Source organism: Phaenicophaeus curvirostris, chromosome 1, assembly GCF_032191515.1.
Source record: "Phaenicophaeus curvirostris isolate KB17595 chromosome 1, BPBGC_Pcur_1.0, whole genome shotgun sequence".
In the NCBI taxonomy this organism is placed as follows: domain Eukaryota; kingdom Metazoa; phylum Chordata; class Aves; order Cuculiformes; family Cuculidae; genus Phaenicophaeus; species Phaenicophaeus curvirostris.
In genome coordinates, this window is record NC_091392.1 from 30184471 (window position 1) to 30199425 (window position 14955).

At 36.9% G+C, this 14955-nt stretch overlaps 1 protein-coding gene across 2 annotated transcripts in view; it reads left to right on the top strand.

Moving 5' to 3' along the window:
• CNTN1 (contactin 1) overlaps window positions 1-14955 on the top strand; it is a 167447-nt gene that overhangs the window by 67618 nt on the left and 84874 nt on the right. For both annotated transcript variants that reach the window (XM_069851723.1, XM_069851732.1), the window contains one exon: window positions 9844-9973. In XM_069851723.1, coding sequence (XP_069707824.1) covers window positions 9862-9973 — 112 coding nt within the window. In that variant the 5' untranslated portion in view covers window positions 9844-9861. The remainder of the gene's footprint in view (window positions 1-9843; window positions 9974-14955) is intronic.

The following is a 14955-nucleotide window of genomic DNA, read 5'->3' on the forward strand; positions in this document are numbered from 1 at the left end:
TTGCCAGATAAATTGAATGCAAAAGGCACCTCTCCAGTTAAATTAGTTCAATTGAATATTTGAGGCAGTTAGTAAAAGTTGAATACTTTCGGGAAAAGGTCAGGGAATAAGAATGAAGGCAAGCATGGAAGAAAGCATGTGTAAAAGTTAATAAATTAAAGCATCTATAATTGTTTTTCTTTAAGGATGTTAATCTGTGGATGTTCCTGATTTGTAGGTGCACTCACCTAAGGCGTCACATTTTGTACCGATAACTTGACTTCTACAGGGTAGAACAATGGCTGCAGGTGATGATGCACTTTCCCTTTCCTTGCATAATTAACACACTACCCTTCAATTGCAGGGCCAGGCAATTTGAAAATCAGAACATTTACTATTGTGTGAGTGCTTAACAGTATAGTTTAAATTACCAGTCTTAATTTTTTGAGTTATATGTTTTATTTCTCTATATATAAATGTGTGTATACATACATACATATGTTTTGGTTTTATATAACCCCCAAATAAACCTAAAATAATTATTCTTTTTAAAAAAAACAAACCACAATTATATTCTTTTCCCCCAAAATTGGGTGTCTTTATTGAGTATTATTGGTTGGGGAAAGTATGAAAAAGTTCTGACATAGTAGGGACAAACACTAAAATTTCAGTACATTTTCACAAAGTCTGCTCAAGTTTTAGTAAGCAAAGAGAATGGACATTGTGACATTTGAATTCTTTAATGCTGAAGAAGAGATGCAGTAGGCACATGAATCACAACAGATTGCTGCTTCCACTACCTCGTACTTTCAAAATTTAATCAACACATATAGAATTCCTGTTTTGAAAGGTTATCTCTTTCAAATACATTTTACTGCAATTTTCAATATATGTGTTTTGTTAGGAGCTCCTAAACAAGGAAATCTCCTGTGTTGGAGAGCACATGTTCTTTGATGTGGATGCTTCCATGTCTGTATCCAAAGTGCAGTAAATACAGAATAGCTCTGCAGGAGCTGTAGGCAGTTGTTTAATAGAGTCTGTAGGAACTCTTTTTTTATCACTTGGAAGAATGTGGAGTTGCTGCAAGATGTGACAGCAATCAACATCTTCTAAATGGGAAGGTTATTTTGATTTCTTGGCATACCCCTATGATGAAATAGCATCTGTGAAAGAATACATTATGTTCAACAGAATAGTTATCAACTAAAACATTTGTAATTATTTGAAATTAGTCTATTGGAATGGAATTACTAATGCGACTCTCATAACTAAAGAGAAATGTCTCTTTCTGTGGCTGAATTGCCTAAGCTGTATTTATCTTCATATCAAACTATATTTTTTGTCACAACAATATGAAACTTGGTACAAGATCTCTAAAATGGAATATTCTGTGCTTCAGTCCTGCAAACCGATGAGTGCCTCTTGTGATTTTCCTGTATGTATTCATACTATGCTTAAATATTTGCAGACACTTCAGTAGATCAGGTGTTTGGCTCTCAAATGCCTCTGTGGCCTCTTTTTTCTGCATGGTATTTAGGGATAAAACAATAAAGCAAAATTAGTTGGATGTATAAAATCAAGTGCTTCTCTCTTTTTGCTTTATTTATAGACCCATTAATTGCCTAGAATTGATCTCTGCATTTTTCAGTGGTTTTTGTTGGGGATTGCCAAATCTGGTTGCCTCAGAGAGGCAAGGCTTCAGCAGCTCCCTGTGTCCAGGACCAGCCAGCAGCAATGCTGAGCAGCTCACTCAGTGCATATAAACGTCTATTTGTGGCTGACCACATAGCTCAGTAGACAGAAAGCAACAGCAGCTGCAAACAGAAGCAGCCCCAACAGCCTCACCCTTTCTGGCTGATCAGGATGAAAGCCTGTTAGTGGAAAGTGTGTATCCCTACAGAAATGTGGATCCCTCCAGTTTGGCACTCATGTCTCCTGGACCTGGCCCTAGATCTCCAAGTGCCTGCAGCTGGTGGTAGCTGCTTCAATACTTGCTCCCAGGCCTCTTAACCCTAACTGCTGGCTAGTCCAGCTTCATGTCCGTTGGGTATTTGGCACTGGCGCACGTGCCTACACGATGTATTTCTATTACAGTTTCTGAAGTTGCTGGCACCCTGGAAACATGGACCCCTGTAACCCATGGCTCCTTCTCCAGTGGCTGCCACTCAGACCTCTTACACATTCCAGGCTGTCCAGTTGCTGCGACCCTGGGCACCTGAGCCCCTTGGTCTTATGGTCCTACCCCAGTGGCTGGCATTTACGCCTCCTACACACATATGCATACAGACTAGGGAGCCTCTCACCCAGGAAAATAGTTGAAGATGGAATTTAAAAAGAAAACAGGACACACTGGTGATCAGGCCAGACAAGCATACTGACTGATGATATGCAACAAGGCCCTGTTGTATCCTTCTCCATCCATTTTCCAACCTTTGTTCCTCCTCAGTCTACCTTGATGAATCCTAAGTGCAATCATGAAATCAATATTCTTTCCTTTCATGGGAAAAGATATATTCATGTTCATGGGAAGGTGTGAATTTTGGTGTCTCTCAGGTGTAGCAGTTTTGATTGTGGGATTCATCCAAAGGCTGTGCTGATCATACATGTCCATGCATCACCCACTCACTGACTCAGGATTAAGAGAGATGTCTATAGATGCTGCATGGCTGTATTGAGGTTGATAGAGAATATGCACATGAAAAGTATCAACTGGTAATTAGGTAGTAAAGTAAGCTTTCTTAAAAAGGGATAATTTATTTATTTATTTATTCATTCATTCATTCATTCATTCAGAAAAATCTGAAGGCTACAGAATCTATGCTTTAGTTATAGGTAATGAAACTAATACTGGCCATCATTTGTCTTGTAAAATCATCAGAATACAACGAGGTCTACCGCATGAGTAAGTATCCTTGAAAAGCATTCTTTAAAACACAGAGGATCTTTGTCATGATGTATGGCAACTCAAACCAGTAAAAAATGCCCATGGATCTCATCAATAGCTATTCTGAAACATGTAAGCTTAAAACCAAAGGGCACAAACAACATACTATTCCAAAATCCTCTAGCAAACTCTAGTAAACATTGAATTGATTTTCCTTTTTTCTCCTTTTTGCAGCTGCTAGTCTGATTTCAACTGTTTATTCACAGGATGAAAGACGTGTTTTTAAGCATTCTCCACAGTTCCAAGTGATTGATGTAGATTTTAAAAAAAGCTACTTTGATTTAAGGAGAGTTGCTAGGAAACATGTAGTTTGAAGATGAAATCTCCCACTGAGCTTGTCTTTGGCTGTACAATAGGAAGTGTGTTATAGGGCATCCTGAGTTACAGATTTTATGGATAAACTGTTAAATTTTTATATATGTGAATACATCTGCTATGAACCTACTGAATGCACATGATTCATTCTCATATCTCCATTTATAAGGTATAAGAAGAAGGAACATAACATAACATAACATAACATAACATAACATATATAAGAAAGTATAATAAGGCAAGAAAATGTGAAAATCAGATAAAAATGCCAAGAGTACAATAAAGATAGGATACAGTTTCATTTTCTAAAACACTGAATGATTTTTTTTTTAGAAAGGGATCTAATGTATTTAAGATTTAATATCAAAATAATGTTCTGAGTAGTCTGTTCTTTTCTTTTATAATCTTTTACAAAACTGAGACCTCAAAAGTTTACAACAAATATACACTTTATTTTATTGGAGAAGTTACTAGGTTTTTTCCCTCAAAAGCTGTTGGCCAAAGTAACCAAGGAATCTTAACTTTAACATATGAAAGCATGCCCGGTTTTGATAATGGATATTTACTTGTATTCATGGCTATTTTTTTCATGCTGGTTCTTGGGTATGTTTGGTTATCCTGGGGCCAAAGTTAAACTAAACAGGCTATAAAACACAAATGGAAGCTACTTGTGAGGTATAGGAACTGAGCAGTATGTTATTGAGTGTGATGCTTGGTGCTTGACAGGAGGTTTATTGATTTTTGTTTGCTGAAATTTTTTACCAGGCAATCTTTAAGCAGCAAACCCCTTAGAGGTTACTTTCAGAGAAACGTGAACATTGCTTGTGAATTATGGCAGCAGTAAGAGATCTTTTTCTTATTTATTATCTCAGAAGGAAGACTAGCCAGTTGCTGATACAGCAAATGGTGTGAATGGGGACTTGGAGGACTGGCTGCCTGACCCTTCGCTGGTAGCAGGATGTTTAAAGATAGACTGTGCTTAAGTACCGCTAAACAACACTTCATTATCTGAAAGTATTTCAAAACAAAACCTTTTTGCAGCTCAATGACTCAGTCAAAGCAACCAAACTGTATTAATAATTAATAGCAAAACTGAATTGTTGAACTTACCACAAATTGGGAGATGCCTAACCTTCCTAAAAATATGTTTATAATGACAATACTAAATGACACTTCATTAGAGGGTTATTGATTAATTGTAAGATGAGATAGATGTGTGACTGCTGTAAAACCCTTGAATTAATATTGATTCATAATGAATCTGTGGATGCAAATAAGAAAAATAAGAAATCTCATTAGTTGCATAAACTATCTGAGAGGATAAAATAATAGGGAGCCAAAACAAAGAGTGAAAAAAAAATGAAAATGGGAAGGATGATATAGCAGGCAAGCAAAGGAAAGTCCCACGGGGCATCTTAATTGCTTACCAAAAAAAAAGCAAAAGTGCCTACTGATGAACCGACTGAAGCAGTTACTGATTCTCTAGGTCTGAATTCCTTGATGTCTAAATATAAAGGAGGCAGGAGAGTTAAAGTCACACTGTGAAAAACTACCAGCATGTTGTTCTACTTGAAAAATGATGCATTAGAAAATTGTCATGGAAAACAGATATCTTGTAATAGTAAGGTTGCCACTGAGATCCCTGGTATCTTCCTGTGTCTTATAACAATCTTCTGCAAATCAACCTATACTTGATGTTTTGGTTTCTTGCTATAGTCATTATGTTTTCCTGCTTTGTAGAATAGGAGCTATTTCTTTCAATTCAAAAGGCATGGCTCAAGCCATGTTTAGAGAAGGAATTCTTTGTCTTTTTGGTGCTTCATTCTTGTAGAAAAGTCACTTCCAAAGAAGGGGACAAGAAGGAGACAAAAGCGATAACTAAGCCAGGTACATTGTGGATCATCAGTGTGCCAAGACATTAGTTTAGGTGGAAAAAAAGGCGCGAGGAGTAAATTTATAAATATTTGTGACAGAATGGAAGTTTGTATTGCACTCCAAAGTTAAGGTTTCCCACTGAAACCTAGGCCATGCCCTGTAACAATCCTGAAGTCTTCATGACCTCCAAGACATTGATTCTTTAAGTTTCCAAGTCAATGTTTATTAAATAAAAATACAGAGCTGCTTGATTTGTCCACTAGTGATAGAATCACTTAATAATTTAACCTTTCTAAATGTAGTAATGAACCAATCCTGGGATTCTATTTGATTTGTGTATTTATTTATTTATTTATTTATTTGACACCTGTGAGGAGTATAAAAATATTTTTTTATTAATTACAGGGGGTACTAGAGTGCCTTTGCTTCAGCTTAGTGGTGGTTTGTTTTGTTATTGCATGCTGTTGTTGAAAGTATAAACTCTGTGCCAGAGTATCCTATTTATGGGGCATCAAATTGATGGACTTCTGAGCTGGCTTTCGTTCATGCGAAGTGGACAGAGTCACTTCATTCTTTATATACAATGATGTGAGAAATACTAGAAGCGTGATTATTGGTGACAGACTGGGTCAGTGGGCAGTATTGGGGGCAGTGGATTTGAACTTCCATTTCCACTTGAACAAATCTGTTTATACGAAAAGTATAATTACAGAACTCAAAGGTGATCAAAAGAAAATGAAGAGTTTCTACAAGGATTTGTGAAGGGCCACTTTTGGACTCTTAAGAGATTGCCAGCTAACATCTAAAATCTTCTGTAGACACAGCACTGCTGTAACAGTAAGACTGTCTTGGAAGTTTAATTGGAGTAATAGCAAACCACTGTAATGAGATACATCTGTGCATTGTCAAGGAACATTTCCACTAGTAGAGAAGACTAGTGTGAAACACTAGTGGCTAAGGTACTGGTTTCAAAAGTAAATCAGGGTGTTGAGGTTGATGAATGAGAAGTCAGACATTTAAGTAAGATGTAGTACCCTTTCCAATGCCAGTCTATGTTAGAATGCCAAAACTGGTTGAGTGACTGCAAAATTAAATTGCAAAGACCAAAACAGGGAAATAGGACAAAGAGTGAAACAATAAATAGTATACAATGAGAATCTTTATTTTCATTAAATTTAAGTGTTTCTTGGTATTTCTAAATACTGAGTAACTAATAAGATGAGGAGTTAGCTATCACAGCAAAAAATCCCAACTCTTTGAAGAAAATCAAGGTAACAAGCAATGAGATGCTTGCTAAAATCAGGAGAAGAGCCTGAAATAAAAACAAATAAAAAACACTGATTAGTTTGACGTGTTGTGTGGTTCCTAAAAAGCTTTGATTAGAACTTACTATTGTGTTAATTTGCTAGTGAATTATTGCAATTATACATATTCATGTTTTGAAAAAGGGTGGAGAACCAGAGATTTCTTTTAGATTGTTGTATCTATATATAGTCTAGTCTGGACAGAATCTCTACCCATTCTAAAACTTGAATGTGTGTAATTTATCATAATATACTGAGAATTGAGCATTGTAACAAGCATCTTGATTTACCCCTCCTAGCTAAGTGTACCAAGCCAGAGTTACCAAACACTTTCCTTGGCCCTGACTCTGCCTGTTCATTACTGAGGGTTCCTGAGAATGAATCCTGAACGGCTACTGGGGGCCAATGCAGCAATCATGCGCTCCCACACTGAAAGCCTCAGGGAGGTTCAGGGAATTCACTTTACTGACAGAGGCAACTTGACTACCTTTCTTCTGCTGCTGCCTTCTGGTCTTGAAGTTTCTAATTTTACTTTCCTAATACAAAACTGCAACTTGATTCTATGCTTTCCCCATTTTACTTTGTGCTTGTTGATCAAAAGCAATAGATAAAATAACCTTTCCTATCTGAATCACATCTGTTTCTTTAGCCTTTTGGTCTCTTGCTGTGGATAGTGCAGACTCTTCATCCTCATGCACCTAGATCTCCCTCTCCATCACTTTTCCTCTGGGCCTTTCTTTTTGTCTGCCCTTTGGCTTGCTTTATTGTTTCTACCTTACCACACATCACTTACATGTCCCACATGATATTGCCCCCTCTGTGTTGCTGAATTCTGTTTCTTTGCTTCCTCTTCTGCCTTCTAAAATCCTGCACTGTGACCCCACTTTCCCTTGTCTGTTCCCATCCCTTCTTGATTTCAAATCTAGCAGATTTGACAATCAAGCCTGTTTGCATTGCTTTTGATCTTATGGTCTTTACTTGACTCACTTTCATTACCTGCTGTTTATAATTTCTTTTTGTGCCTACATTATGAATCCTTTATGTCCTTGCAAAATGATTGTGCCATCTACATGTTTGGATTAAGTAGGGAAGTGATTTATGGGTGTTTTCATAGCTGTGAAACAAGTGTCTTTTTCTCCTTAATAAAGGCCAAGTCCACAGTCTGGACCTGAAGAAAGCCACATAGAATATGGAAGAAAATGCAGACATTGTCCTGAAATACATTTTGAGAGATTAAAGAATCCTTAAAATATGATAAGATAGAGAGGCATGTCTTCCTGTCGGTCCTGAGAACATCCCTTATCCTAATGAAACACCATGAGAACACTGCAAGCCTCCAGAACTGTTCTGGGAGGTCCCTGTTTTTAAAATTGAATATGCTTTATATTCAGCACCCAATGTCCCAATTTCCCCCCAACTCCTTTGGGAAGATTGCACTCCAGGCAGCTCACCAGAAGGGCAAAGGCCCTATACTGGTGACTGGTTTTTCTGGGAAACTGAAGAGTCGAATAGTACCTAAATGTATTAATGAGCGTTAGATAGTAAATAAACATGATATAGTTGCAATTAAATGCCTGCTCATATTATTACATATTTAAAAAATGAAAAATATGGGTAAAAATATGATGCTTTGTTGTGAGAAAGGTATAGTGTTCTATGCAGAGTAAAAGGAATATGTCCAGCCATGCACTCTCTGCTTTTGCAGGGGAGAAAAGTGAGTCATACTAATGACTATTCTTTTGTTCTGGAAAGGTTTTACTTAGGCAGCAATGTCACTCTTATTCTGTGAAGGAAAAAGGTCTAGAGCTGTAAATCGAAAGAGGCAGTAGATAACACCGCATGAGTACAGCAGCCCACAGTGCTGCCTCTGGCACACTCACATACGCCTGGTCTCCTCCTCGGGTGGCTGGTTGGTTGCACCATGTACAGCCACACCACTTCAAACATACAGAGGTTAACCTGTGTGCTGTCTCATCTCATAGCAGGCAGTTCTGCTAAATTTCAGAAAAGCAATGTGAAACAGCCTCACTTCTTGTCCACAAGCTGAGATAAATCGGGAGGGATGGATGTGCTATATATACAGTACCCACCCAGCCGAAAGAAGTGAGAGCAAGGAAAAGATTTTCATCTTAGCAGGGTGGATATTTTTGTGTCTGAGGTATTTATAGTATTTACAGTCACAATTTCTGTTTACTGTAATCCAAACCAGTGTTCACACCATTTTTCCCTGAGCCAATAGAAAGGAATTTTTGGAGAGCTGTAGGATATAGCAACTTTCGAAAAATCAAGCCTGGGTTCTGCAAAAGAGAGGGAGGAGAGGGATCTTCTGTCTGCAGTGGTGCCTGCGATGTCAGAGAGAGAATAGAGGTTTACTTAACTGTTTCATGTGTCAATACATTTGAACGCAGTTATTATCACCATGAGTTACTGTGTAATTACTGCTGTTCCCAACAGAGTTCCTGTTTCATTGCTGCTTAATTATGTGCATTATTTCAGCATAACTATGCAATTTAACTCATGTCACTTGGAAATAAATGTTCCAGGCAAGGCAGTGTCATAATACAAGAAGCTTCATAGGCAGGATATGGTTGCTGGAAAAGTATACAAAGTCATTTGTTGATGTAGCCTACCACTGTCTTTTGGTGGAATCACATAGACGCAGTAGTTCATACCTTGGCCATTTAACGTAGATGCCTAAAAGAGATGTGAGAACCCTTTGTGTAACAGAGTCAGAAAAAACTTTGATGCCAACAGAATCAGGAGGAAAAAGAAGTTTAGTAAATTCTTCCCCTTGTATCCAGCTACATTAAGCATATACATTTTCTGCCAACTTAAGAGCCTTTTCCCAGAGAATATTTCTAAATAAATCTTGTTTCTGAGGATCACTGATTAGCTCTTGTATGTGTTTTGCTGAGCATTGTTTTCATGTAATAGGCAAAATAAAGAAATCCTGAAAGAGATTTATGTACTTTGTTTTCATTGTAACTTTATTTTCACATGCTTTGAAATCATTAATTGTAGTATTTACTGAGATGGAGGAGCATAGAATCTGAACTTTCCTTATTTTATTCCAAACTATGTAATATTGTGATATTTCTAATAATGTGAAGTGTTTACAGAGAGAGACTCTGGCTTAAGATATTTTGGTTTATGAAGATGAGTCTAAAAGAGGATATTCAATATTAACATTTACCATATTACTTGCTGTGATCGGAAAATCTGAGTATTCTTAAACAATGTGCTGTATGAATAAAAGAGATTGTGAATTTGATCCAGCTAATTTGATAATGCATTTGTTATTCAAAAGACTCTATCCTATATTAACTCTGAAGTATTCATCTTAGACAGATAATATAGCAAATGAAACAAGATACAAGGTAAAGTCTTCCATCCAAATTATTCACTCCTTTTTCTCTCTCTAATCAGGTATTTTTAGCCCTCTGAATGCTGGCATTGCAAGGCAGAATTCCTTTTGAGATAATCACTGAACAGAAGATGACCATGTGGCTCTTCATCTATTATCTTATAACACCCAGTTTCATATTCTGCCTGTCAGGTAGGATGACCTCCCATGTTAATTCATTTTAACTAAGTGTTGTCAGTTTTTTGTATTCAAAGATCAATTGTGCTCTTTGTATGGGTTTAATTTTTTTGTGCAGTTACAATGAATTATTCAATGTGAATGATGAAGTTATGATGAAACATACTACAGTGGATGTCATAATTAAAATCTTGAGAAAATCCAGATCTGGACTTTAAATTTGGTTATATCTATTCTAATTACTTCTCTAGATTATAAAAATATATCAGCAATCTATTTGTGCAACAATAAACAACATGGTGAGAAGAATGGAAATATGCCCTAAAGATGCTGTTAGCACTGAATTGTATTATATAGACATCAAATAAATTCATAAAATCAGCATCCAACAGGACAATATAGTGATAGTTTTCATAATATCAGTGGGATAATGCTGCTTATTAGTGATATAATTTGAAATTACAATCGGAACAACTCTTAATAAATAGAGATGGGACCATGAACATTAAAACTTTCAGGAGCTGCATTTCTAATATGTGAAATTACAGAGATGCTTTTGACTGAAATTTTGGTTCAATTATAAGAGATGGAAGGAGCTCTTTGGAAAGTAAAAAATCAGAATTAAAATCTAGTTACTGTACCAACTGTTCTGAGCAACCTTGAGATTTGTAAAGCCTGTTTCAGACTTCATGCCAATTGAAATGAATGCTGTTTTTTAGTCACTACCAAGAATTAGATTGCCAGCATAAGTGAGCTCTTCTGAAGAAAGAAGATATTTTGCTTATGTACAGATTGAGATCTGAGCATGTAAAAACAAGAATATTTAAATTGTGTATATGTGAAATATTGTCTGAGATTTGAAAAGTGCAAATATTGTCCATTAATTATTTGGTTAAGTTCAAGGTAGGCTGTAGTTCCTACCCTAGTCTGAGTAGAAATAAAATATTCTTGTGTTTCTCTGAGTTCTTCATGTAACTAACTGAGTCCCTAATTGAAAAGGACTGTTCATAGTCTTGCTTGATATGTCCTGCCATCTCAGGCATCCCCTTGATTTTACTATCATCAGTGTCATGGGTAAGTGACATAGGAAGAACAAAGATGGTGATACGACGATATCGCATGAAGTTGGAGTATGTGTCCATGTACTCATAGCAACGTTCAATTGATCTTTCAGTTGACTGTTACTGGCTATGTTAGTCCATGATTCCTGTGGGAATTACAGGAGACATTGGTGTTAATGGTTTTGAATGGGGGGAGGTTCTAATAGTGCTCTTCCCTGTTCAGAGATACTTCCTAACTTATCTTCTGTCATGGAATAAATCTAGGACTTGCTTGTATTTTTCGTCAATAGCCAAAGATAAGACTTACCACCGTCTTTAAAGGTATGGCAATATCCTCCAGTGTGGGAGATTTGTAGTCTAGTACAATCAGAGGATATTTGTTATTTCCAGTGTTTTGTTGCAAGGCTGAGTAGCACACACTGTCTGCTCTTGGACCTGCTCTACTATGCATAAATAATTAAACATCCATTTAAGTTGAGATAAAGTCTGCATGTGTCATCTAGAGATTAGGGTGCACTTCTGGATTGCTAATCTGATGTTGCAGTGTTTGTTCTGCCCCAGCACTCAAAACTTTCTGGATAGTTTCTCATTTCGAATCAGCATTAAAGCTGCTGGCAAATTTTCCTACCAAATTTTCATTTTCAGTGTACTTCTTAGAAATGAAAATGTCATGGAAACCAGAATATACACAGCTGCAGTAACCAGGGTGAAATATAAGGTGTTGCTTGAGAGTTCTCATAATATGGTTAAAAAGTGAAAGGCAAACACTGCAGTGAAATATGGAGCACAATTAGGGTGCTGAGGTCAATTTTAGGAAGCGTTCTTGCACTCTTGATAATATCAAGGGGAATGCTGGCAGTATAAACAGTAATGGAGAATGTGGGCATTTACTTAATTACCAATTGAGTAAATGTTGTGAGTTCTTATTTCAATAACAAGATAGACCAAGGAGCAGAGTGAAGAGACAAGTTAGCAGGGAGCAGATGTTGAAAACAGAATATTAGAAAGTTGCTTTAGTACTTTTATAAAAATGGTGTTTCTTTGGGAGTACCTTTGGCTCATCTTGCCTCCTGTAGGGCAAGACCCACAGTTCTAGGTGTTTCTATCATGTTTTTCCTATGGACAAACCGATTCATGACTCTGGAACCACTAGTCAAAGCCACCAGGAAACTAATAGCTTTCAGTGTCAATGTCCTTTGAGATGTGTCACGTATGGTCTGTCCCAAGTTCAAATATATCAGCCAAGAAGCCTGAAAGTACTGAGAATTTATGCTTTAGACTGAACTTCGAGAGCTTCCAGAATTACCAGTTAGACATTATTTGGGAAACAAAGAACTCAGAAGCTGAATATCTGAAAGCTGTGCTGAGTTGAAATGTTCAGAATTTGTCCTGAAAGGGTGAACGTTATTGTGACACTCTGTAAGGTGAAGATTTTTACCTGTTTTTAAGTAGATTTGTTTCCTGCTCCAGGAAATAGAAAAGATTATATTTTTTTTCCAAACTGACATACATCATTATTAGAAAATTGTAGTTTGCCTTGGAACAAGACCTCTGACTTTTAGCTAGTTCTGCTTGTGGTAATCAAAGGCAGAAGTTAAGAACTGTTACAATGACCAGTTGTTTCCCATCAATGAGGAACGTGCGCTTACTTGACTGAAGGGGAGCAAATCAAAAGCTTAGGCAGGGATCATCTGCAACAAGATTGGAGCAATATTTATTTTCCAGGTAAATTAGTGTTTAAAATGTAGTCTTGCAGACAGAAATTCGTGAAAAAGCTGTAAGTAATCTGATCTTTCACTTACTGATAGAACAGTTATGATAAGAGTTCATGTTCAGAGTGCACTTAGAGCAGTGCAAGGCAAATGAAAGCAGCAAATCGCTTCTCTGGGAACATGGTGATGATTGCTAGTCCACTGCCAAAAAAGTTATTTCATACCTATTACTGGTAATATTTGATTCTGCTCCTCTTTCCCCTGACATCTGGGCTCTTGCCAACATACTTCTAAGTTGCCTTTGACTTCCTGTTAATTTATATCTTATTGCTAAGTCTGAATTTTAGACATTTCTTTCATCTAGGCAAATGCATATAAATCAATGAACTGAAGTGTATCTTCACTTGGAATAATAACCTTGCATGAAAAGAATAAGTATTTTTCAGCAAGAAGCTTGTTTTGGGTTTTCCTCTGAAGACTAGTTCAAAGCTGTAAAACCTCTATATTTTATTGTGCTTAATAAATACTTGATTACATTTGGCTATAAAAGGAATCAATAACAAAAAATGTTACTGTGTTCTTCTGAAACTATTCCACTTTTTACCTTTTGATTTCATAATGCAGAGTCAGGCAGCACTTGAGTTTGGGTCAGATCAGTCCTCAAAAGGCAGCTTCTCATTCTAGCAACTGTTTTGGCTTGTGAAAAATGAGCTATGGGTCCACTTTGGATGAAAAATGTCAAAAGCACTTCTGCTTTTTAGGGAACCTAATGCCTTATTTTAAAAAATCACTAGGACCCCAAGCTTCAGAGAAAGCTAGTAAAGCCAGAAAACCAGTAAACACAGGGCTTCTCAGTGCAAGGCAGGTTTTTTTATCCATACATGAGGATGCAATTAGACAACACGCTGAATTTCTGAGTATGCTGCTGGGATTTCATAGGCTCTTGGAAGGCTTGAGTGGGGTGATTGTGCAAAGTAGCATTCCTTGTTGCGGAGCACTGATTTTCCCATAAAATCAACATTATCCTCTTAAGTCTTGGTTTTTTTAAGGTAGAATAACATAAATGATTTAAGCATCTAATAGGCAAATGTGCATATGTTTGAAAGTACTATAGAAGGTATTAGTGTACTTTCGTCTTGGCAGCCAGAGAAGACAAGCAAACTATACCCTGTCATTCTTAGGCGTAAGAGGAGAACTTGCTCTGCTAAAGGTTGAAGCTTTTCATACTTTTAACATGATGTAAATGATAAACTACATAATTAGCGATGTGCCTTTTAAAGGACTTCAGTGTCACATATGAGATGGGAGTAAATCTCCTGCACTTTCTGGTCCAGAAAAGTAGAGGCAGCCTTCCCAAAGACAACCTAACACTTCTGTGTAGAATTAAGTGGAACTGTTCGAGTGGTTACTTTTTTTCTATTTGAGTCCCAACTAGTTCTTGGAAACTGATGTCCCTTTAATGACTTGCTGGCTTACACTTGTACCTCTTCTCCATCAGGATGACAGAATCTTCTTCATAGGTCATGAAATGCTGCATTATAAGTTGCATGGACATGAGCATACTACTGCTTCAGGCATAGGCTTCTTGTGAATACCATGTCAAATTTTTCCCCCTTGATTATGAGACAAATAAAAAAAAATCCATCCTTCAGACTCTGAATTATATATATATCTGTAACAATAGATTCCAAAATACATGTTATGAACTGAGGACCAGAATCTACATTATTTAAAGCTTTTTACCACAACATATGGAATTAATCACAATTCCTAAAGAGGGATATGCATTTTCTTCTAAAATACAAAGTGGATGAATATACTTAATACTGTTTACCTCATCTGCCATGTCCCTCCTTAGGTCTTAGAAGACCATTTCATGCTAATTTAGTGTGTTTGACATTTGTAAATAAATAATCATAATGTGTTTTGTGACCATAATGCTCGGAAACTTGGAATTGTCTTGTTGCCTTCCTGTGAGCCTAGCAGAGATATTTTGGCTCATTCCCAGACCATCTTGTTTCTGAGCATGTGCTTCTCATATACTAGCAGATCCTCATTTCTGTGACATATTGAAAACAGTACGAGATCTTCTAAATATCAAATGTCTTCTAAGCTTGCAATGCTAATACAGAGCCTGATGTCTTAGTGATAGTTAAGATAATGAATGAGTCCATGGCTTTTCTGTTCAGCACCAATTAGCATTCAGGGTTAATCTAGCCATGCA